General features: G+C 38.6%; 2 protein-coding genes across 7 annotated transcripts; one reads left to right on the top strand and one right to left on the bottom strand.

Annotated features, from left to right (window-relative positions):
• Positions 1–9,446: 9,446 nt before the first annotated feature.
• On the top strand, positions 9,447–19,092 carry LOC307004483 (general transcription factor II-I repeat domain-containing protein 2-like). 6 transcript variants are annotated; one of them, XR_013799045.1, is made up of 3 exons: positions 9,447–9,538; positions 18,438–18,531; positions 18,600–19,087. XR_013799045.1 is itself a non-coding variant. In XM_079623806.1 (3 exons), exons 1-3 carry the CDS (start codon positions 10,785–10,787, stop codon positions 18,751–18,753), a joined length of 642 nt encoding a protein of 213 aa, XP_079479932.1. In that variant the 5' UTR covers positions 10,741–10,784; the 3' UTR covers positions 18,754–19,092. The 6 variants fall into 6 exon arrangements, 2 of the variants coding, with proteins under 2 accessions (XP_079479932.1, XP_079479933.1); XM_079623806.1 differs by lacking the exon at positions 9,447–9,538 and adding an exon at positions 10,741–11,178 and having other exon boundaries at positions 18,600–19,092; XR_013799047.1 differs by lacking the exon at positions 9,447–9,538 and adding an exon at positions 14,629–14,679.
• A 1,579-nt stretch (positions 19,093–20,671) lies between these two features.
• LOC307004530 (putative nuclease HARBI1) lies at positions 20,672–21,724 on the bottom strand (the record flags this gene model as incomplete). Its single annotated transcript, XM_079623849.1, has 3 exons — positions 20,672–20,888; positions 20,984–21,612; positions 21,700–21,724. 3 exons carry the CDS (start codon positions 21,722–21,724, stop codon positions 20,682–20,684), a joined length of 861 nt encoding a protein of 286 aa, XP_079479975.1. The 3' UTR covers positions 20,672–20,681.
• Positions 21,725–23,920: the final 2,196 nt, after the last annotated feature.

Below are 23,920 nucleotides of genomic sequence, written 5' to 3' on the forward strand. Positions count from 1 at the left end.
GTCTGAGCCTAAATATGAATCACAGACCAGGGCCAGATGAGCCCCAGATGTAAATAATGAGTCACGGATCTGGGCCAGATCTGCACCACATGTCATGGCATTAATAACTGTACTGGGCCAGTGCTGGCCCAGATCTGTCTCTGATCCGTAATTCTGACCTGTTCCGGTATTGGGCCGTTGGAAAGAATGAGTCCGGCCCAGGTCCGTTTAGCGGATCTGCGCCAAATGCTAATGAAGACCTGGCCCAAATCTATCCCAAATACATTTTGCTGTCTGGGTAGTTGAAAGAAAAGTAGAAAAAAAACGTTAATTTAATTCAATTCATACCGTGCAGTGTATGGAGAAGCTGAGTGAGTGTTGAGTTGCATTTTACTCCGGTGAGTCAGCATAACTTTCTAAATGTTAATGTATAAACTTCCTAACACGATTAAAAAATGGTTAATTCGTTTGACTAAATTGTTATTTCCAATTTCATGTCGTATTTCAACGTTAGAGATTAAAGTGAATCGTGTGGATATTCCTCGTTCACCGACGCCATTGCTGGCCATGCGGGCCTGTGAGACGCGCATGGGTGAAAGCAAAAGACGATTAATATAGAGGTAAATGAGTAATATATAAGTTCTTGTGGAGAAATACTGCTTTGTTCTATTGTTTAATTTTACTATTTCATTCTAAATGATTATAAGTGTGGTCATAGTGAACCGCGTGGTTATTCCTCCATTTCAGTTCACTGGCGCCATTATTGGTCACGTGCGCTTGTGTGAGAAAGACCAGTAGGATTATTCTAGAGGTACATAGTGTAATATCTCTTCTTGAAAAATTATATTTGTATGTTTAATTGTTATTTTGATTATTTTGATCTGTGATGTGAAATTATTTCTGAAATCACTAAATGAATGTTCTGGTCTGTGATCAGGCCAGGTTTTTTTGTTGTGTTTTCTCTTTCTTCTTCTTCTTTGTATTTCTATTTTGTCCTTGATTCTGGATGGTGATGATCTGTGATATCCTGTGAGAAATTTCAAGTTTGATGGCGAGCCACCCGAATCTATTACGGTGAAAGAATCTACTACGGTGAAAGGACAACAATTCGTAAAGAAGAGTTCAATATCCTTTCCTTTCTGCTCCAGTCTTGCATTAGCAAGACAATTCACATGTAGAGACTATTGAGTTTTTCTTCAAGATTTAAAGACGATTACAGAGACTGATACAAAACTGATATATGCTTTGAAAAGAGGTTTTAAGGAATAAGAAAAAGACACCACTCCATTATTCATTATTTTATTTTATTCATTTTATTTAATTTTCTTCTGTCATTGCAATTACCTGTGTATGTTTTGGGGTAACGGAAGAGTGCACTCTAGGGGAATTTTCATGTTTAAATTGTGTGTATAATTGACTGACATTGTAATTACCCTTTCTGATTTTTTATTGGAAACAAAATTACATTCCAGTTCGCATTCAACCTGTGTCGTTTGTTGTTTCTCACCACAACCCGCTACCTCCTTTACGAGCTAATAAAATAATCTTCTGATGAATTATCTGCACCAATAGCAATTTAATTAATTAATTGTTAAATACTGCAGACACCCGTTACACAGTCAAAAACAGACAAGGAAACTGTGGGGCTGCAGGTAGATTTTGCAGAAAACTATACGGCTGCTTACCAAGATCAGATCCAGTCAGCATACTGGCATCAGAAACAGATCACAGTGTTTCCCTCCGTTCTGTGGTCTGATGGAGATCCAGAGTCATATGCCATAGTTAGCGACAACTTGGAACATGACAAGAGGTCCGTGGCAACGTTCCTCACCAAGATTGTCCTGGACGTTCAAGAAAAACATCCTGCAATGAGAGTGATGCACATTTTTAGCGATGGAGCTGCCTCTCAGCTCAAAAACAAATTCATCTGGTGTTTCATGTCAACCACCTTCAAGGAGTTGTTTCCAACTTTAAAAGTGCAGTGGCACTTCTTTGCCACAAGCCATGGCAAAGGTGCAGTGGATGGTGTGGGAGCAACAGTGAAGCGTGCGGCAGAGGTGGACAGTAACAAAGTACATTTACTTAAGTACTGTACTTAAGTACACTTTTTGAGTATCTGTACTTTACTTGAGTATTATTTTTTCTGGAAACTTTAACTTCACTACATTTGAAAGACAAATATCGTACTTTTTACTCCACTACAGTTCTGTCAAGGGCCTTGGGTAGACAGTAGTAACGTCAGGGATGATTTGGGTTGCATTTTGGTTGGAAATGAAAGTCTGGTTGACGTCAGAACTCGACTGATGTTGGTTTCTGCTGTCAACCGATTTTCAACCACAATACAACCAGGGTCCGAAATTAACTTTTTGGCTCACCTGCCACGGGGACTGGTAGATTAAAAAATCCACCAGCCAAGCATATTTTTTACCGGCCAAAATAATAAAACAGCCTTTTTGTGTCACATATACATTAATTTCAGTACATTTAATTGAGATAATAAGGTATTATGTTGAATACAAACATAAAAAATTGTCCAGAGCAAAATTTGAAATGTATAATAATAATAATAAAATCTATATATTAATTTAAACAGTATCTGAAGACAAACATTAACCTAATGTTACAGAGCCATAGGAAAGCATGGAGCTCTCAATGTCAGCAGGCCTATTATTTTACTGTATTTACACAATTATTTTGAGGTAAACCAAAAGCTTAACAAAATCTGAGAAATAACCAATACTGGCCCACGTCTGCTAAATAGTCTTTAAAAACTACATTCAAAAACACTAGTCTAGCTACAGGAGGAAAAACATTAAGGCGGGCGTACACGGTGCGATTTTAGCGTCATGCAGTGTTGTAATGTAACGGAGTACAAATACTTCGTTACTGTACTTAAGTAGAAATTTCACGTATCTGTACTTTACTTCGCTATTTAAATTTATGTCAACTTTTACTTTTACTTCACTACATTTCCTAGATAAAATGTATACTTTTACTCCGCTACATTTCCACTAAGCATCTTCGTTACTCGTTACTACAAAATAAAATCAAAAGAAATGTGGGTTTGAGGTTTGGCGAATCACTGCTCCTAGATTGCATGACGCACGCTCTATTTCAGCGTAAAGCTTGTTTGTTGCCATGGAGGAGGATGCACAACTGAACCCGTGGAAGCGCGAGCCGCGGCCGCGCGCGAATCCCAAACGCGACGCTTTACGAGATAAGATGCAAGTGGCTAAACTAAACCGCTGATTTACGATAGAAGTTTTAAACGACGGCTATTGCACTGAATATAAAATTATATTTTTGAAAAATACAATGAATTATAAGGCTGTACAGAACAGTGCACTATTGCAGACTGATTTTTTCTTAGTAGAGCAGCTAACTTAAAGTAGGCCTACATGCAGTGCGAGATAAACGATAACACAAGTACAGTAGGCTACAGGCTACAAAACACAAACAACAGCAGGTTGTACCAGTTAATAGTATGCCTAGTATAAGAAATCCACAATAAAGTTCACAATCAAAGTTAACCGCTTGCTTTAAAAAAAAAAAAAAACTTTTTACTTTTTACTTAAAATACTTAAGTACATTAAATATCAGAAAATTACTTTTCATACTTAAGTACAGTATAAATCAGATACTTTAAGACTTTTACTTTAGTAATATTCTAAAAGGTAACTTTTACTTCTACCAAAGTCTTTTTCTAGTACCATACTTTCTGCTTTCTAGTACTTTATACAACACTGGCGTCATGTTATTTTTGTAGCTCTGAACAATCTGATTATCCCGGCAGCTAGGACATCCCACAAGATTTGTGTCAACACAGAAAACATTTAATCACTGGATAGTTTTTTTCGTTTATTTAAAGTGTGGTTTATGTCAGCTGAATGTGCGGAACGCTTTTCATAGAAGGTGTTTTAGCACAATTCACACCGAGCGGTAATTCAGGAAAAAAAAATATCCGAATGCTCCACAAGAAACTATGGTCTTCCGACCTTTTACCATCGTGTCGATTTATTTTGATTAATATATGCCAGGGAGAGAGAGCAAGACAGCGCTTAGGAGACGGTGAAGCCTTTATACTTTCGCCTGGCTCCACTGAGAGAGAGAGAGAGAGAGAGAGAGAGAGAGAGAGAGAGAGAGAGAGAGAGAGAGAGCTCTGCTCGTTCTTCAGTTAAACATGCGCCCTGTCACACGCGCAGCTGTTCGTCTACATTCGGCTACTCACCGATCAGATAAGACTATGGCGGGACAAACATTTTATTAAAAACCTTTTATTACATTACTATTTTGCTATGAACATTCACCCGCCAGTGTGGCGGATAGGCTTTTGAGATGTACTCGCCAAACGGAAAATCTACCCGCATTTGGCGCTTGGCGGGTGTTAATTTCGGACCCTGAATACAACGTCTGTCCAACGGTGGAGATTAACGTCAATCTGACATTGGATTCTGACATCAACATGATTTAATTTTCAACGTTGGGTTTGGTCTTATAAATGCAAATCTTGTCATTGTTTTGGAGCACACTAGCTTATAGATAACAGTAAGGCTAACATATTCATACTAAAAGCCAAAAAACTGGGAACAGCAATTTGGGTGTCCGAAACCATTGTGGACGTTATTGAGTGCACTTATTCAATCCCACGACTGGAACTGTGTTATAGAAATAATGTGATATGGATATGAGGGTCGGCAGGCAGAGATTCAGAGGCATAAGGCAACAATAAATTGCATGCAACAATGCAACAATAATAAAACATTTACATTTACAATGAATTGACATTTACTTTTATACTTAAGTAAAAGTACAGAAGTACTCATTTTTAAAAGTACTTAAGTAAAAATCTTTACAACTTTTACTTGTAACGGAGTAATATTTGACCAGTAGTATCTGTACTTTTACTCAAGTAAGGAAATTGTGTACTTTGTCCACCTCTGGCGTGCGGTTAACACTGATGTCCTCAGCAGACAGGCTATCGTTGTGACAGATGCTGCTTCATTTGCAGATTCTGCAAAGAAGAGTTGCCCAAACATTAAAATCAAAATGATTACATCCACCGAAATCTCTGATTTTATAGAGCATCATAGGCTGGCTGATGGATGGGCCACTGCTCTTTCAGGCACTCAGGCCACATTTACACATAGCCGGGTATTTAGAGAAACAAATATTTCCCCCCTCTGTTTTCAATAATAACATCGTGCACACAATCCGCATAAATACGCCGTTGAGCGCCATCATAACTATGCCAAACCTATGGGCGGCAGTGTAGGGAGAAGGATAAAGCCATGCAAGCCAATCAGAATCCTCAGAATCGACAAGAGAGAACCTAAAACCCCGTTTCTCCCAGTTGACACGACAACATATAACCGGCGTTTTCAGAAATCTCCACTTTGGCCGGAGTTTTTAGAAATAATCGTTTTCTGGAATAAAAACAGCGTTTTCGTGTAAATGACAGGCCAAAACGCAGAGAAATATCTGCATTTTCCCATCGTGTAAACGGGGCCTCAGTCCGTTCATCATTTTGAGCCAGTCACCTGGGGAGAAGTTAGAGAATCTACTCAGAGGCAGAACAGTCAAGTGTCCATAGATTTCTGCCCTCAGAAATCACATCTGCTGAAAGTCCCTGACCAAGTGATTGAGACTTTCAACCCAAAAATAGACAACAGAGGGAGGTATCACTTTGGAGAGGCAGTCGTTGCAGAATAGAAAAAGAAAAGTAATCTTATTAATCAACATTTGTCCTCGTTTGGTACATATTTTTCATTGTTTGTTGTTTTCCCTTGATTGATGCATTAAATGATTTTAAATTAGATGATTATAACATATTTTCAATATTTAATGAGATGTAAAAAGTTACGATTCTGTCTGGAATTAATTAAATTATTTATTTTATTATCTTAAATTATAATGATTCGTGTTCATAAGGGATCAATACTGTATTCTTACCTCTTGAATGTTTATGCTTACAGAATGTTTAGCAATAATCAGTTGAGAAGCATCCAGCTGCAGCCCCGCAGACTCACTTCTTGCTAGACACCAGTGGCTGGACACCAGTGGATGGACAGCAGACGTCATTTCCTTTTCAAATTGACGTCATTTCCGTATCGTCATTCACTTTTCAAATTTGACGCGCCATGCAGATGTCAGCGGTAAGAAAAAATAATAAACTGTCGATGATGATAGGTCATGTCAGAATTCAAATGCACAAACTAGCTATTTAAAAAAAATCGTCTTGTTTTCAAGGTACTGTGTCGTGTTTTTTAAAGGTATTAGTGAACTGGTGTGCCTCAATTCTAGAGCTAGGTTGCTCTAGGTTACTTCCCCCACAACCTTACGGGCCTGACTGTGGCATCTTCATTCTGATGGTCAGATTGTGTAATTTCCAATAAATATTGCAAAACCATGAAGTGTTCATTTGATCTGGATTGTTTGGTAAATTGTCTGATCATGTATATGAATCTATGTATATTTTAAAAAACAGAAGTGGTTACATTTACAAAAAAAAATAAGAATATCCAAATGGGCATGGCAAAAAACTGTGGTCAATTAACATGTACAAGTCTGTTGTATTGACAAAACGTTATAGTCCATTGATCTAGGCTGAATTTAAGTCACAAAGAATAGTGATATGATCAAAGAATAGTGATATGAAAAACGGGTGCGCGACTGCGCGCACGTGGGCAGAGCCAGTAATAGCGGCGGTAGTCATGGCGACGGAGAGTGACAGTCGCGCAAGCCAATCACTTGTTTCGTCCCGGTAGGAATTAATGAGCTGTGTTTTTTGAAGATTAAATACACTATAGTCACTCAATTTTTATACTCTCTTTTTCAAAGTACTTACATTTTAATTATGTATTTGTATATAAAGACAGTTTAAGCCAATTTGAAAGATATTACACGTCAGATATTAAAGACGTGTGCAAAAGCCTGCAAAGAATGCTGTCTATCCACTGGTGAAAACAGAAAATAAATATTTTGAAAATATAAAATGAATATATGTCAATCCAGAGGTGAAAACGGAAATTAGCGGCGAAACGGAAATGACGGAGAAAAAGGAAATGACGTAGGCTGTCTATCCACTGGTGTCCAGCCACTGGTGTCTAGTCGGAGGTGAGTCTGCGGGGCTGCAGCTGGATGCTATTGAATCAGTTAGATGTTGACCTGTAAAAAAAAAAAGCAACTATTTATGTTCACAGTTAACAACAATAAATAAAAATACTGTATATTCACTTTAAATGCTTACCTTTTTTGGACGTCTTTTTCACACAGATTGTCTTGATCCTCCTGACATCCAAACCAATTATAAACGTGGCAAAACCCCATCGGGCCTAATGAAATGAAGTAATCATTGTGATTTTGACTTAAGACAATAACATTTCAATTATTATTTCAATGCATTGGCTAATTTTGCAATAATGTGGCTATTTTAAAGCACGATTGCGCATTCAACAACGCAAAACGGGTATAAACATTGCGATTAGTTTGACACAAAACATAATATTGCGATCATTGTGACACGATTGCTTTTTTGCATGCATGAAAAAAAACGCTCTCCAGACTGTTTGTTCTATATAGACTGTTACAATCAGACAGCGTTTCAATTCACTGACGGGACTGAGGGGAAACCTGAGGTTCTCTTGACTCCGGAGAATATCGATATGATAAAATGCATATATAATGATTATGTATCTTAGCATTAGCAATTCCGTATCTTTCGGGGTCTAAAGTAAACATCACATTATCAAGCAATATCATGCCTGAATTGAGTTTTGAACATGCTCACATGCCGGTTAGTTTAGTAGCATGAGAGATATGCGTGAACTAATCTATAACACGGTGATTTCAGTTTAAATTTGATTAATTGTGCAGACTTACCTTACTGATGTCTCAGATGTTTGTTGTTTCAAATAAAGAGACACACAAAAAGGTCTCTGTTTAAGTTTTCCAGCGTCAGCCAAGTGATGGTTTCGGAACGGTCACGTCCATAACGGAAAGACGTCACTTTCGTAACGTCCGTTTTTCCTCACAAATGGAAAAATTTAAACTAAAATACAATAAATAATTTATGTTCTATAGAGAGCCGACACTCATCCATTCGGTTGGTATTATTTCTTTTGGCTTGTGCATTTTAATTCACAGAATTTCAACAAAGTATGTTGTCTCCCACAAACTTGCATCTTTTTTTGTCACGTCCATAACGCATGTGTATTTCCCTCATATTAAATATAAAACGCATGTGTAGACTGATATTTTTCTAATGTCTGTACTCCTTTATTAAGGGAGTACCCAGATAGCAAACTGACATCGAATCAATGTGGAAACAACGTTTCTCGTGACATTGAAACAACATCGTTTTGCTCATCGAATTAACGTTGAATCAACGTCAAACACGCCATTCAACCGCATTTCAATGTTGAATCGATGTTTTATTTTCGGTGTAATAACGTTCTGAAGTTGATTCAACGTTGAAATTTGATTGATGATTGATACTAACCTTTACAACTAAAAATCAACGTTGAATCGACATCAGTCTGCTATCTGGGTATGGACATATAAACAGACATTTAAATATATTGGTATTAAATGCATTTTCTGAGAATTTATATTTTATGTTTTGACTGCAAATGTCACGTCCATAACGCTGGAATTGCCCATATTCGCACTGGATTAGTATTATCTGGGGACCTCGTGTGATTTATAAATGATCCACCCACATCTGAATTTCGTGTGAAAACTCACCTGTATCTGGTGCTCTGCAACTGAGATGATGTAGTGACAGAGGTAACACTCTGATTCGAAAAACACTCAATAATCTCAAATTCGTGACAACATCGTGAGTAATTCACCCTATTATCAAGATTTATTAAAACATTGAACAAAAGCGCGACGAAATGGCGCGAGGCCGGCAAGATCCAAACTCAGAATAATGAAAACCGTGTGACATTTCAAACCACAGACGTATTAACTGTTATTTATATCAACCATATCGATTCAATTTGACAGGTACTTTTTATTTATTTAAAGATTGTGGTGAAAACTTACCTATATATCCTATCTGGTGCTCTTCAACTGAGATCTGCTGAGGTTAAAGGGGTCATGACATGTTTTATTTTATTTTATTATTATGTTCCCTTAGGTGCAATTATAGTATTACTATAGTTTTTACAAAAAAACTTTTAAAATGTAGTGATTTATGACCTTTTCACACCCTGTTTCTCATCCTTTGATTCAAACAGTCTAGGTGTTTCTCAATGTCAAGGATACTTCCTTGGCAGGACGCGTCCTTCCAAGTCATTTCCTTCAGAGGCTAGGCGAGGATCCTCTTTAGGATTCGAGAGAACACGTAAATGGAACATTCTAGCAAGTGCGCGTCATTGCGTCCGTCAGTGAAAAGGTAAGTTTCGGCGGGCAAAAAATTGCAAAAATGGAAATGCTACTGGCTTGTTTGTTGTTCAGCATTTTTGTGGAGATGGAGATTGGGAGGCAGGATCGGCGTCAGGATCGAAGGAGGAGAATGCGAATTTGTCACCACCTCTGGCGTCAAAGACGTGGGATGGTAAGTAAATCATTCATTTATAAATAAATTATAGCGAATAACTTACAACCCCGCGAACTCTAACGCGAAGCGGATGGGTCTTGAATAAACCTAAAAGGGTTGTATTCGCTGTAAAAACCGGTTCGCTATACATTATCCCGCTTATTACATGGCTGCCTACCTAACAAAATAAATCAATAATAATAAATCAATAATTTGAGACAAAATATTGATTTAAAAATGATTGTATTGCCTGAGTGAACAGAACTGCGTCCATAGCAACATTCCAGCTGTTAAAACACATGCAATGGTAAAATATGTGATCAACAAAAAAAGGCTATATGAAGTAAAAATTACAAGGTGAATAACCAGTAAAAAGGGAACAGCTTTAAATCCCCCCCCCCTGCAAATCAGTTGAGCCGATATGTTTAATAGTTTAACAAACATTAAATAAATGGCAAAACTGAAATTATACCTAAACCTTCCTCTCTTCTTCATTTTGTACAGCATATGTGTCAAACTCAAGGCCCGCTGGCCACAACCGGCCCGCAAATTAATTATCTTTGGCCCGCATGACAAAATGTATTTATTTTTAGAGCTGGCCCGCCGGTATATCGGTTCGAATTACGTGGGAGCCAGTGAGAGCTGAGCACATAGAGAGAGGATGAATTATTTATTTTGAATAAAAAAGTAAAAATTGCATAAGCAGATCGTCATTCATTCAGCGCACTGATCTATATATTCAGCGCTGTGTGGTTGCGCTGTGTCACGTGACAAGCAATGACGCGTCACCATGGAAACATTACCGCGAAAGCGTGCCACAATAATCAACTACCTCTCTCCCAAAAAAATGGCTAAACGAAAGGTGGACTTTGAAAACAGGGGTTTTCAGGACAGGTGGGAGTCACAGTATATGTTTGCGGATGTAAAGGGAAAAGCTGTGTGTCTCCTGTGCGGAGACAGCGTGTCTGTAATGAAAGAATACAACATAAGACACTATGAAACGAAGCACCACGACAAATACAAGCATCTGGACACGACACAAAGGCTACAGAAGGTAGAAGAGTTAAAAAGAAGTCTGGTGTCACACCAGGCTATGTTCACTAAAGCCAAATCACAAAGCGAAGCTGCTGTTAAGGCCAGTTTTATTGTGGCAGCAGAGGTCGCAAAATCAGCCAGGCCCTTTAGCGAGGGGGAATTTGTCAAAAACGGCATGATTAAAGTTTGCGACGCCGTGTGCCCAGAAAAAAGGCAAGCATTTTTAAACATGAGCCTGAGCCGAAACACTGTTGCTGATCGTGTGCGTCACCTTGCTGCCAATCTCCAACAACAGCTTGTGAGAAAGCGAAACGATTTCATAGCATACTCCCTTGCTGTGGATGAGAGCACCGACACTTCTGATACTGCCCAGCTGTCAATTTTCATCCGTGGAGTGGACTCAAGCCTGTGCGTAACAGAAGAGTTAGTGGGATTACACTCAATGCATGGCACAACTACGGGGAAAGATATATTTGAAGAGGTGTCCAGATGTGTAGATAAAATGGGGTTGCCGTGGGATAAACTTGTGGGACTGACAACAGATGGAGCGCCTGCGATGTGCGGTCAAAAAAGTGGATTGGTGGGGAGGATCCGAGAAAAGATGCGGGAGGAGAACGTCACAGGTGAGCTGACAGCTTATCGCTGCATCATACACCAGGAATCCTTGTGTGGCAAAGCCTTGAAAATGGAACATGTGATGAGCATCATAAAAAAAACGGTTAACTTTATCAGAGCCAAAGGTTTAAATCACCGCCAGTTCAAGTCTTTTCTGGCGGAGTTAAGTTCAGAATATGGTGACTTGCCCTATCACACAGAGGGGTGCGATGGCTAAGCCAGGGAAAGCTGCTGGAAAGATTTTTCAAGTTGCGTGAAGAGATCTGTGAGTTCATGGAAAGCAAAGGAAAAGACACAAAAGAGCTCCGAAATAAAAAGTTTCTGTGTGAAGTGGCGTTTCTGTGTGACATCACGAGCCACCTGAATGCGCTCAACCTGCAGCTTCAGGGGCAGGGCCGTAGAAGAGAAATCAAAGCACATTTTTTTCAGGCCAAAAGAAAGCAGTCAAAAACAGACAAGGAAACTGTGGGGCTGCAGGTAGATTTTGCAGAAAACTATACGGCTGCTTACCAAGATCAGATCCAGTCAGCATACTGGCATCAGAAACAGATCACAGTGTTTCCCTCTGTTCTGTGGTCTGATGGAGATCCAGAGTCTTTGAATACGCTGCCGAAAGATCCAGACGTCAGGGAAAAATGGATGCACTTTATTCTTTGCGGACGTCCCAGCCACGGCAGTGTTAGTTTAAGGCGAGACACGGCAGGCAAAAACATCGTTTTTTTTTCACTGGTCAATTTTGAGATTTTGGGCTATTTGTCTTCAATGACATGTCTTCTTTCAGACTTGTGGTGAAAAAATGTCCAAAATACACATTTAGGTCTTTATTTTACTACACTTTGTCTATTTGCGTCTGTAGATTTCTCCGAAATTCAACAAAAGTTGGCGTTCTAAATCAACGCGCTGCTCCGCGATCTCTCTCTGCTTCCTTTTAATCACGCACATGTCTGGAAAGCTCTCTCTCTTCTGTACAATGCTGTCGGATCCAAATATGGTCATTTCCTTTTAATCAGTAACCAATCGTGAAAGTAAAATGGGCATTTAACCCTAAAAGCGAAATCTCATTGGCTGATGTCAATTTCTGACACCGTGATTGGTTCAGATGCATCACGTGACCCGCTCTGACATTCAGATGTGTGTTTTTGACTGTTTTTCTGCTCAGTTAAAGGCCATAAATGCTGTGGTTATAAGTTTTGATGTGATTTAGGTGGTTTGTATTGTTGTTGCTAATGATTTGATAAGATATTGTGTCAGTAAATAGTTGTTTCCACTAAAAAAAGTATGATTTTTTACATTACAAATCTTTAAATGCCTTTTTCTCAAAATGACTTTTCTCTCATACTCCAAGTCCGAAATCTCCTCTTCAGTCGCACCGATACACACCAAACTTTCCAGTCTTGTACCTAGTTATATTATGAAGACAATTACAGAGGGATTTGTAAATATATTATTCCTAGCCTGATTTATATAACATTTTATTCCAAAAAACAAGGCGAAAATAATTTTTTTAAGGCTATTGACAGTATATTCTGATTTACAGGAAAACAAAAGTAAATATCCATAAATCCCTCGGTAATTTTTTTCCCATCTAATATGTGAACACAATGAAAAAAGAATTTTGAACCTGGCTTTATCCAATTCTGAGATTTCGTTTTTTAAAATATAGGCAAATTAGCGCATATTTAAATAGATAATGCCTCATTTGCATATTTAAACATTAAATTACAGAAAACTTGTAATACATTTTTTTCTCATCTTAATGTAGGTAATCAACTGGGAAAGATTTATGGTCATATCTGCTAGTTAAAAATATTACCCTATTCACCTGTAGTGTCTCGCCTTAAGCGTTTGTTCTATACATTTTAAGGATGACTGTTTTGAGAAAAAATCCCAATATGATGCTTGGCTTTGCCAGAAAACTGTTGCTCAAAGATAAGTCCGTGCCAACTATTCTGGGCTCAACAATGACGACGCAAACTTTCTTTTTATCACTGGCTAATATAAACAAATTTGTATAAGAGAATCTTGAAAATATGTCGCCTTTCTAGTACGTTAGGCCTACATGTGATAGAAAATTTAAAATGGTGCCTTTATCAATGCTGCATCTTCAAATATGGCCTGTGCATTTTTGTCCGTGGTACACCCTATCATTTCATTGAAATTAGTTGAATAATGTTAAACTTTTAGCAAATTAAGCTATAGGATAATTATGAAACAATAATCCGTTTTCAAGTGTCTCGGGTTAAATTTTTTTTATTAATTCAAAATAGTTTCACTTTCCATGTGGACACGGGCTGATCCAGTCTTCGTTGTTGTGGTGATGGTTCATTTTCCTCTGATTCCGGCTCAAAAATAATAAGGTTTTATCATTGCAAGAGCCATCGCTTCGCATGCATCACCCGCTACTAAACAGTTGCGCCGAATCCGCAAATGTTCTGGCTGGGGGCGTTAATAATTGATGCATAGGCACTGACGTTAGCCAATCATAACAGTGGGCGTTAACACTGAACTCTTAAAGGGGAAACACCCCCAAAACAGACTGTTTGAATCAGAGGATGAGAAACAGGGTGGGAAAAGGTCATAAATCACTACATTTTAAAAGTTTTTTTGTAAAAAAAACTATAGTAATACTATAATTGCACCTAAGGGAACATAATAATAAAAAAAACCATGTCATGACCCCTTTAACTTTACATTAGCCTCGGCATGCAACAGGTAGAGTCATCGTGCATACTAACATTTGACATTTCTGTATGTATGACCTTGCTTTCTTCCATAGGTTGTAATTACTTCATGTTTACATTTCAGGAAAAATATTGAACCCAGAAATCTGTTAGGTTCTCAGAAATCATTTTAAATAGTTTAATCCTTAAAAATACCACAAGGTTAGGCATATAAATCCAAAAGATTGTAGATAACTTGGGAGCAGTACCGATTTTGGGCCATAGGTGGAGTGACACCGTGTCCTAACTACACGCGGTGCGATAAACTTCCAGCGACAGCAAGTGTGTCTGTCCACACTAGACGCGACGCGACTGTGAGACGCCACAAGTCAATCAAAAATCACAGCCATTCAGAACAGCGTGTGGGCGGAGTCTCTCTGTGAAAGCGCATGCACTGCTGGCTCGCACTCGCATTGGAAATGGGTAAGGACATAATCAAATCAAGAAATAACATTATTAAAAATCAAAACATTAATAAAATATACGCATATTTTTGCCACTAGCTTATGATTTGAATCAGCATGGGAAAACATAATATGCTATGTAATACACAGTACATAATAAAAATATATATTGACCTACACGCCATGGTAAACTACCATATTTTAGTTCAAATCATTAATAACTATTAACATTGCATTATATATATATATATATATATATATATATATATATATAAAATATAGGTCAGTATAGAGAGATGTTAAAAATGTGGGCTGTTGGTTTGTTTCTCCACGTATAGGGTTGCTTACTAGAGAAGCTGCACTGAGGACAGTGTATGTGCCACAGGTGAGATTTTCCATTTACTACATACATTAGGCATACATTTCTGATTCCATATATGGGGCACATATATATTATTCATATGATAGACTATGCATAATAGCCCCTCTGCCCCGTGTCACACCGCCGGCGCCTCTGCTACGAGCAGCGCGGACTACTGTCATTGTCATTGCGACTCCCCACCCTGCCTGTATTTCAGTCTATTTTATTGTCTGGAATGACACCCCTGGATACAGGGACACAAATCGTCATGCCTATTCACTCTACTTTACATTGAAAATAAAGCAGAATTTGTTTTACACAGGTTGATGCGTCATTAGTGGCCTACTATATAGCTAAATGCTACATTCATTCATTCATTCGCTGTAGATGAAAGTCTAAACTTAACTTACCATGTGTATTCAAAGCTTCAGCTATACTTCTCCAGACGGAATCCTTTTTCCTGATGTCTTTGTGGAATTTGTGGGATTTATCGTAGAGAATTGAATGCCTTTGAACTTCGACAATCAGTTCCTCGTCGTCTATATTTAAATATTTAAATATTAAATATTCATGACACGCAGAACTTCCATCCAATGAGATCTCTGTGTGGGCGGATCTGTCAGCCGCGACGTCGCAGAAATAGGAACCGTTTCTAAATTAGAAACTTTGCGTGTCGCCGTCACGTCTGGTTAGGACAAAAACTCTGATTAACAAGGAAAAGATACCTTTTATCGCGTGTCACAGCGTCGCGTCGCGTGTAGTGAGGACACGGTGTAAGAGTGCAAAAGTCTGTGAAATTCTGAGTTAAATTCTCAACGTTAACCCAAACTGAGGACTTTCTGTGGGAAGCTTCTAGAAGGCATTTAGAGGTGATTTAACAGGTGAGTGGGGACCGGCAAAAATGTCCTCACTTTCCAAAAATGTTGGTTAAAAACTCACGCTGGTCTTCACAATGTCGTAAGTACAAGAACACACACACACTCACAAGCACACACACGCACACTAACTCGCTCATACACTCACTCACTTACACACTCAAGAGTTTATATGAGTTGAGAGTTTATACGTGTATGAATTCATGAGTTTATAAGTGTATGAATGTATAAGTTTATTAATTCATGAGTTTATTAGTTTAAATGAGTTTAAGAATTCATAAGTGTATGAGTTAATAAGTTTATGAACTCATGAGTTTATAAGTGTATGAGTTTAGAGTTTATACGTCTAAATGAAGTAAATTTAGTAGTTTGAATTTTAAATTAGTTGTAAAGCTACTACAAAATATAATTTACTAATTGTAAGTAAAGTATTTTATGCTACACTTACAGCCTCAATGGTTCAATTTTATCAGTGAGCATATTTTAAAATATTCATAATAACTCAGGCATGTGATTGGCTAAGGACAAAAAAGCTGGAAAATATACTGAGACCATTTAAAATGTAGGCAATGGCTTATAAAGAACCTTTCTTCCATATCCACTTAGGTTTCTCAGCTTGGACTCTAGCATTTGTGTGGGCCAGGTAACGTTAGCTTTGCATAAAAAAATGGTTATCATTCGCATGGCTACTTTTACTTTTATACTTAAAGTAAATTTCCAAGCCTGTACTTTGGTACTTTAACTTGAGTAAAGAAGTTAAATCAGTACTTCTACTTTTACCAGAGCATTTTTTAACACAAGTATCTGTACTTCTACTTAAGTACGAAAAGTGAGACGGACTATTTTCTTTAGCGGAAGCAATATAATTTTTTATATATATATATATATTTTTTTTAAATAAACTCCTTTTAAAACAAATATTTTGTGTCAAATTATTCATTTATTTGGTAGGTAGCCATGTAATAAGTGGGATAATGTAGAGTTTGTCTTACATGTGCTTCATGAGGAATACGCGGCGCGCGCAGTCTTTTGCTCTCTCTCCCTCTGTCATGCACACGCTAAGCGGTTTTGAGCAAAAGCTCTGCGCGCTCACTCGCACTAGATTCCGGTAGAAACTATTTGCGGCCATCAGTGAGCTATATATTTAAATAGTTATTAAAATATAATTATTGATTTTTCATTAGGCTATTTTTTGGTGCCCCCTCAGCACTCGGTACCCTACGCACAGTGCGTGATGCATAGACATGTATAAAGGCTAGATGGCTCAAGGCGGAGTCAGCTGTGTCGTCAACTTGGCGGCCATCTTAGGTCAGGAGACTGCGCTGCTGCTCCCTGCTGCTGTGGACGGATGGTGAGTGACAAATGCTCGTAACTTGCTGAATTCTTGACGGATTTACAAACGGTTTGGTTTATTAGAAACCTTATTAACGTGGCTATGATTTGTGCTGATGCCGATGTTTAAATTGTAGCTTCACGTTTTGAGAAACGCTTAACATTGCAGCGTAGCTGTGTGTTTCATGGCATCCCTGACGTTTATGACACACCAAGCCGTTTGAAAATCGGTTGAAAATTGAGCAAAATATAGTTATTTCAGCACTACATGCACAATAGACTTTAATGTTATAACTGGACGAGCGGTCCTGTCCTAAGATGGCCGCCGTGTGACGTCGTCGGGTCCCATTGGCTCTCAGCGCCGGTAAGCCATCTAGCCTTTATACATGTCTATGGCATGATGCGCGTGGTGGGAGCGGCAGTGCTGGCTGAACCTTATTGAAAAGTGTTACCATCTTATCAGTTAACGGTTAATAAACGGTTAATAATCGATAATGTGAGGTAGCCATGTTATAAGCGGTATAATGTAGAGTTTGTCTTTGGAGCACAGTCTCTAGCCGTTTCTCAATGTCAAGGAAGGATCCTCGGAAGCCGGAATTTCGAGGATGCTACGTCATCGACATCCGTCGAAGGACTGTTCCAATGTCGAGGATCCTCAGAATTTCAACCAAGGGCGGAGTCCTTCGTTCAGAAAATATCCCATACACAGAAAAGGGTGCATATGTGTAGACGTCGCGCTCTTCGCGCTATCAAATCGCCCACAATCCTATGCGCGCAGCTTTGCTATCTTGTTTAAAAAAAATACAAAATGTCGGATGTTAGCGGAGTCGGAGCAATGACGGGGCAATATGCGTTTAAATGTAAGTATATTTACGTTACCATACATTTGTTATAACCGTCATATAAGTAAAGTTTAACGTTTAAATGCCAGTACAAATTACTACCGTATTGATATTACAAATTATACAAATTACGTTATGGCTAACCTGTCATTTTAACAATTTTTAACTTGTTTGCCGTCACCGGGATTTCTTTTATAAATACCGACTTAAGTTGTAACTTACTGTCACAGAGGAGGCTTCCGTACCACCTCCTCTCCGCCACCAGAGGGAGCCTTCTCCAGAATATTAACTATTGGCTTTGAACTCAAATTCCCATAATACCTCTTACCTGGGACTGATTGCGCTTCACACCTGCACCGCATCTACACACACATAAAAGCCACTTCCACTCACCACTTCTCTGCGAAGTCTTGATTTGCCTTGGTGATCTTTTCTGAGCGTTTATCCTGTGTTTTGGTTTATCTGGTTTTTGATCTTGGACTGTTTCCCCGTGTGTACGATTTCTGCTGCCTGCCCCGAACTCTGCCTGTTATCTGGATTATCCCTGCTGTTTGATCTTCATTGCTCTGTTTGCCCTGATTGACCCTGCCTGTACGACCTTCCTTATTAAAAGCTACAAATTCTGCTGAGTCTAGTGATTCATTACACTTACACAGTAATGTAACGTTAATATTACAGGTCTGCCGCCTACCATTCACAGCGTTATTCGTAGCTTTCTCGTCTTTTTTAACAGGGACCAAGGAACAAACGGAGGCGTTTATACGTCTCCGTGTAGAACACAAGCAGCTGTTTACCGGGGGGAGAGACACCGCGGCGAACGGATATCGGTGAGAAGCAAATTATTTAATGTTCAGAAACAGAAGTGATAGCTGTGTAATCTTCTTTTTATTTCAAGGGACAGAGGATGGCAAGGCAACAGCAGCAAATTGGACCTGGTTTTCCCTCATGGACGAGGCATTAGGGCAGTCTGCAGCAGTTTCGCCCCCTTGCCTTATTGCCTCGATCCAAGAGGAAAAACCAGGTCCAAGCACTGCACAAGAGGTAGATGAAGGGAGAGATGAGGAGGAGGAGAGAGTGAGTGACAGCAGCAACAGAGCAGGGCACAGAGGAGAGAAAAGAAGGAAGCGAGAGGATCCAATCCTACAGCTCCTAAGAGAGGATATAAAATACCAGAGGGAGGCAGATGAGAGGAGGGGGAAGCAGAGGCCAGAGAGAGGTCAAACCACTTTTTTTTGCTGTTGGAGAGGTTGGCGGAAAAATAAATGTTTTTTTTTTTTTAAATAAAGTCAATTAAATTGAACTGGTTTTGTCTTTGCCCCTTAATTATTTAATATAAACTGTATATCCATTTTTTAAAAACCTTGTTCTTTAGACTGCAATAGAAAGAAAAACTTGGTAACAAATAACTAGCATATGAACCTAAAACAATGTATTGACAATATCCTCACCCTTATTTACAACGTTTTGTGATTAGGTATTCCAAGTAGGGGTGGGCGATATGGCAAAAATATCATATCACGATTTTTTTCAGGAAAATCACGATTCACGATTTTATCACGATTCCTTTTCATGTTGGTTTTACTATTTTGCAAGTGACTGAGCATCACAGCCAAACTAATGTCCCTATTTTAAAAACAAAGCCTTAGGTAACAACATATAAAATAAAAAAGAATGGCAGACATTTAGGCCAAAGTGGTGAAGATAAAAAAATATTTGTCATTGTCTTTGTTATTAAAAATTAAGAACAAAGATACACATACACAACTTAATATACAAATAAAAAAAACAGTGCTTTATTTTTTCAGCTACAGGTGTATTTAACAGCATTGAAGAAAGTAATTAAATGAACAAATATGAAAATAAAACAACATCGACTTCACTATATAAATTTTACATTGATTCTTATTAAAACTACTATTAAAGTTCTCAGTCAAGAGTGAGTGAGATGCTCTTTGTATTTTGTTGTTTTATTAACAGGGATAGTTCTCCCAAAAATGTAAATTCTCTCAAGCCGCTTTAAACCCGAATAAGTCTCCCTCTTCTGTTGAAAATAAAAGTTATTTGGAGGAATGTGGGTAAACAAACAGTTGATGTACCCCAGAGACTTCCATAATAGTTTTTTCCCACTATGGTAGTCAATGGGGACCAGCAACCGCCCGGTTAGCCACACTCCTCAAAATATCTTCTTTTGTGTTCAGCACAAGAAATAAATTAATACAGGTTTGGAACAACATTAGAGAGTGAGTAAATAATGACAGAATTTTTATTTTTGGGTAACTGTCCCTTTAAGGACAAGCGGCAGCATGTTTACTATTAGGGCTACTGTCACTTTAAGATCTGCGCGCAACGAGTCTACACGCTACAAGGCAGATTTTTTCTTCATTTTTTCTATTGTTCTTTCACTTTAGACATAACCAACTTTGTTTATGTAAACCTTGTGTGTATTTGACAGTATTAGCGCAATAAGATAACTTAGTTCAGTAACGGGTGCTGTTAGACAGGCTTTTAGTGCATATGTGCGTGTCGGGTGTAACGTTATTGCGCTCAGAAAAGCGCCCGTTAGAACAGCGCATCAGCAGCGAATTACATGTTTAACCGGCAAGGCTTTAAAGCACATACAAATAATTCATTTTTATGAACTACAGTGTCCCGTTTCTCTGCATTTCATGTGGATATACGTCGCGGTGTACAGTATGTTGAGACGGAGGCGCCAGAACTGCAAACTGATAAAATGGACGATCCTACGATATTTCTTCAAAAGCAGATCGTGGAGACATTTTAATCGTCCACGATCAAAAATCGTAATATCGCACACCCCTAATTCCAAGCTCTACAAAAAGCATTAATTTCATCTTTGTTACATAATTTTTTTTTATTTAAACATTTCTATATTGACAACTATATACATGAAGCAGCAAATTAATTTAACAACATTCTCATATCTACAACTATATACAACAACTTAAACAAGTTTTTTTTATTGGCAAAAATACTCATGGTCCAGAGGTGCCTCGTGGAGTGCAGACACCTCGTTGGTCAGCGCAGCCCGCCAAGCAGCTCCACTCCGGCTCTCCCCACCATCAAGCTCCACAGGTGGCTGGTTGTCCTCCTCCTCCACAACCTCTTCCAGCACATCCCCGACACCAACACAAATGTTGTGCAAAATGACACAAGCCGTCACCACCTGTGCACAAGGCAGAGCAAAAGGATACTGTTATGTTGAGTATACTATGCTTTGATTAAGAAATTCACAACAGAAATATTGCAATGATTTATTACCTTAGGAACAAACAGTGTATGTACTTCAAGTGCTTCTGAAAAGATGCCCCTGAAGCGGGTTTTCATCATTCCAAATGCACGCTCAATGATTGTGCGACCTCTGGAATGATGGTAGTTAAACCTTTGCTCTGCCATGCCTCTCACTGGCCTCTTATATGGTGTGATAAGGGCCAGGGGTTCCTGTAGACATGGGTAGCCACCATCAGCTAGGAGAAAATACCCAGGTGGAGGGTAAGTCCCCCTAGTGTAGATGGGGCTGTTCTTAAGGATGCATGCATCATGCACACTTCCTGGGTAACCCACAAAGATGTCAATAAAGCGACCCTGATGGTCACAGACTGCCTGGAGCACCACTGAAGGGAAGAGCTTTCTGTTATTATAATCGTGACCATCAGGGCCGCCGGGACATTTAATTTGAATGTGGCAGCCGTCTACTGCCCCTGCTGCCTTGTCAAATGCTTGGTGATTTGCTAAACGACCGAAACCATCCCCAACCACTTGGAGCTCCTCCTGTGTGCGGGAGAAGTATACAAATTGGGGGAGCACAGCCACCACCTCAGCCACCACCACCGGTGGCCAGCCAGAACAGGAACACGAGTGTCTCCAGGGTCGGGCCCCATCCGTGCTGCCTGTCGGTCTTCAGGGCCACCATCAGCTGCTGCATGGCCTCTCTGCCCAGCCTGAAGTCTGGCCGAGTGTCCTCCCCCCCATAGTACCGCTGCAGCACTGGCACTGTGGCATTGATGGCACAGTAGCGCCGAGCCTGTACAACATGAAGAAGAGAGGAAGGTTTAGGTATAATTTCAGTATAATTTGTTAAACTATTAAACATATCGGCTCAACTGATTTGCAGGGGGGGATTTAAAGCTTTTTAAAGTCTGTTATTTATAGTCCTTGGCCCTCTTTCCTACAGAATATGGTGTTAGACAAGTATTTCAGTCGTGTGGTAAGTACTGATATTTTTGATAAAGGCCTATTACAATTTTCCTGAGAAAAGATTAACGGACGTTTTCCTCTCTTGACAGAGTGAGCTGGATGTATCCTTTACCGATAAAAATGACATTAGGTAGTATTGCTTTTTTGGCAATATATTATGTCATGGACTCTTTTCAGACAGTAATGCATAATTACCATGGTTATCATCCATGCAATTCTAGTAAAGTTTTTAATATTTTCATCAGCAGCGGCTACTTTATGTTGTCTCCCGTTGATCACGATAGCAAAGCTGTTCCCTTTTTACTGATTATTCACCTTGTAATTTTTACTTCATATAGGCTAGCCTTTTTTTTGTTGATCACATATTTTACCATTGCATGTGTTTTAACAGCTAGAATGCTGCTATGGACGCAGTTATGTTCACTCAGGCAATACAATCATTTTTAAATCAACAAACTCCTTTTTAAATCAATATTTTGTCTCAAATTATTGATTTATTATTATTGATTTATTTTGTTAGGTAGGCAGCCATGTAATAAGCGGGATAATGTATAGCGAGCCGGTTTTTACAGCGAATACAACCCTTTTAGGTTTATTCAAGACCCATCCGCTTCGCGTTAGAGTTCGCGGGGTTGTAAGTTATTCGCTATAATTTATTTATAAATGAATGATTTACTTACCATCCCACGTCTTTGACGCCAGAGGTGGTGACAAATTCGCATTCTCCTTCTTTCGATCCTGACGCCGATCCTGCCTCCCAATCTCCATCTCCACAAAAATGCTGAACAACAAACAAGCCAGTAGCATTTCCATTTTTGCAATTTTTTTCCGCGCCGAAACTTACCTTTTCACTGACGGACGCAATGACGCGCACTTTAGAATGTTCCATTTACGTGTTTTCTCGAATCCTAAAGAGGATCCTTGCCTAGCCTCTGAAGGAAATGACTTTTTTTTTTTTTTTTACAGATCTGCATGATTCACGTAGGTCACATTTTCTGGTCGGAAAATCCGGAATTCCGGATTAATCCGGAAAAATCACATCCCTGATTACTTTTATAGCACACAGCATTACCACCAATCACACAAGTCTCTGTTGAGCTCATAACCAATCAGATTAGTTAACAATGAAGAAACAAACTGCAGGTTAGCGACTTTGCATGAGTTTTTGCCGCGTTCACGCCATGTGCTGCTCACCACCTCAGTCAGTCAGACAGACACTGACTGGATTCTGCCAATTAACTCTAGGTTACGATGCAAGTAAGATATTAATCTATAATCCTTTTGATTTTTCATGCTACTAAAATAACTGTCTTGTTTTTCTAATGCGTAAAAAGCAATTAACTGATTCCTAAATGGTTCTTGTCATACAAGAATGACATTTTCACCCTCACATAAAAAAAAAAGTTTAATATTCTTTTAATCGACGTTATTCATTATAACAAAATTCAGAGCAATAATCAGCAATAATTATGTTTTATCAGTTATTAGTAAATAAAAATGCTATCCAAACAGCTTTAACCTTTCTGGGAATGCTTTGCTAGATGTATGCATCATCTTTTGTGTCAAATTCTTACAATTTAATCAGAAATTTTAATTAGAGTAACAAGACACAATAGAGCTGATGAATTCAGGATCATGATTCATGATGAATAGTCAGAAACATTTTATTAATTCATGTATTGAAACACTTCATTATTATTATATAAATGTATTATATTATCACAAAACATTTAGCATTGTCAGGCTTTTTATTTATGCTTAGATGGTGCTGATGCTTCAAATCTTTTCCTGAAACAATCAGAGAACAGCTCATGCATTTTATGTTTTTTGTAATTTACGCAATGTTATTCAAATTGAAAAACTCCATACCCCATAACAACAAACAACCCTGTAATGTAATGGGGTAAATGCAAAGAAGCACACAACAAGAAATTCGAACATACAGTCTTTAATAATATGTAAAGTACTTAGAACATTTAGAAATAGAAAACAATCAGAACT

This window comes from Phoxinus phoxinus, assembly GCF_949152265.1.
Source record: "Phoxinus phoxinus genome assembly, chromosome: 9".
Lineage (NCBI taxonomy): Eukaryota > Metazoa > Chordata > Actinopteri > Cypriniformes > Leuciscidae > Phoxinus > Phoxinus phoxinus.

Coding starts and splice junctions, on each gene's coding strand:
- LOC307004483 (XM_079623806.1), top strand. CDS start 10,785: ATGAGCCTGAGCCGAAACACTGTTGCTGATCGTGTGCGTCACCTTGCT. Junction 11,179..18,437: donor GCGGGAGGAGAACGTCACAG/GTGAGCTGACAG, acceptor CTTTTTTAACAG/GGACCAAGGAACAAACGGAG. Junction 18,532..18,599: donor ACCGCGGCGAACGGATATCG/GTGAGAAGCAAA, acceptor TTTTATTTCAAG/GGACAGAGGATGGCAAGGCA.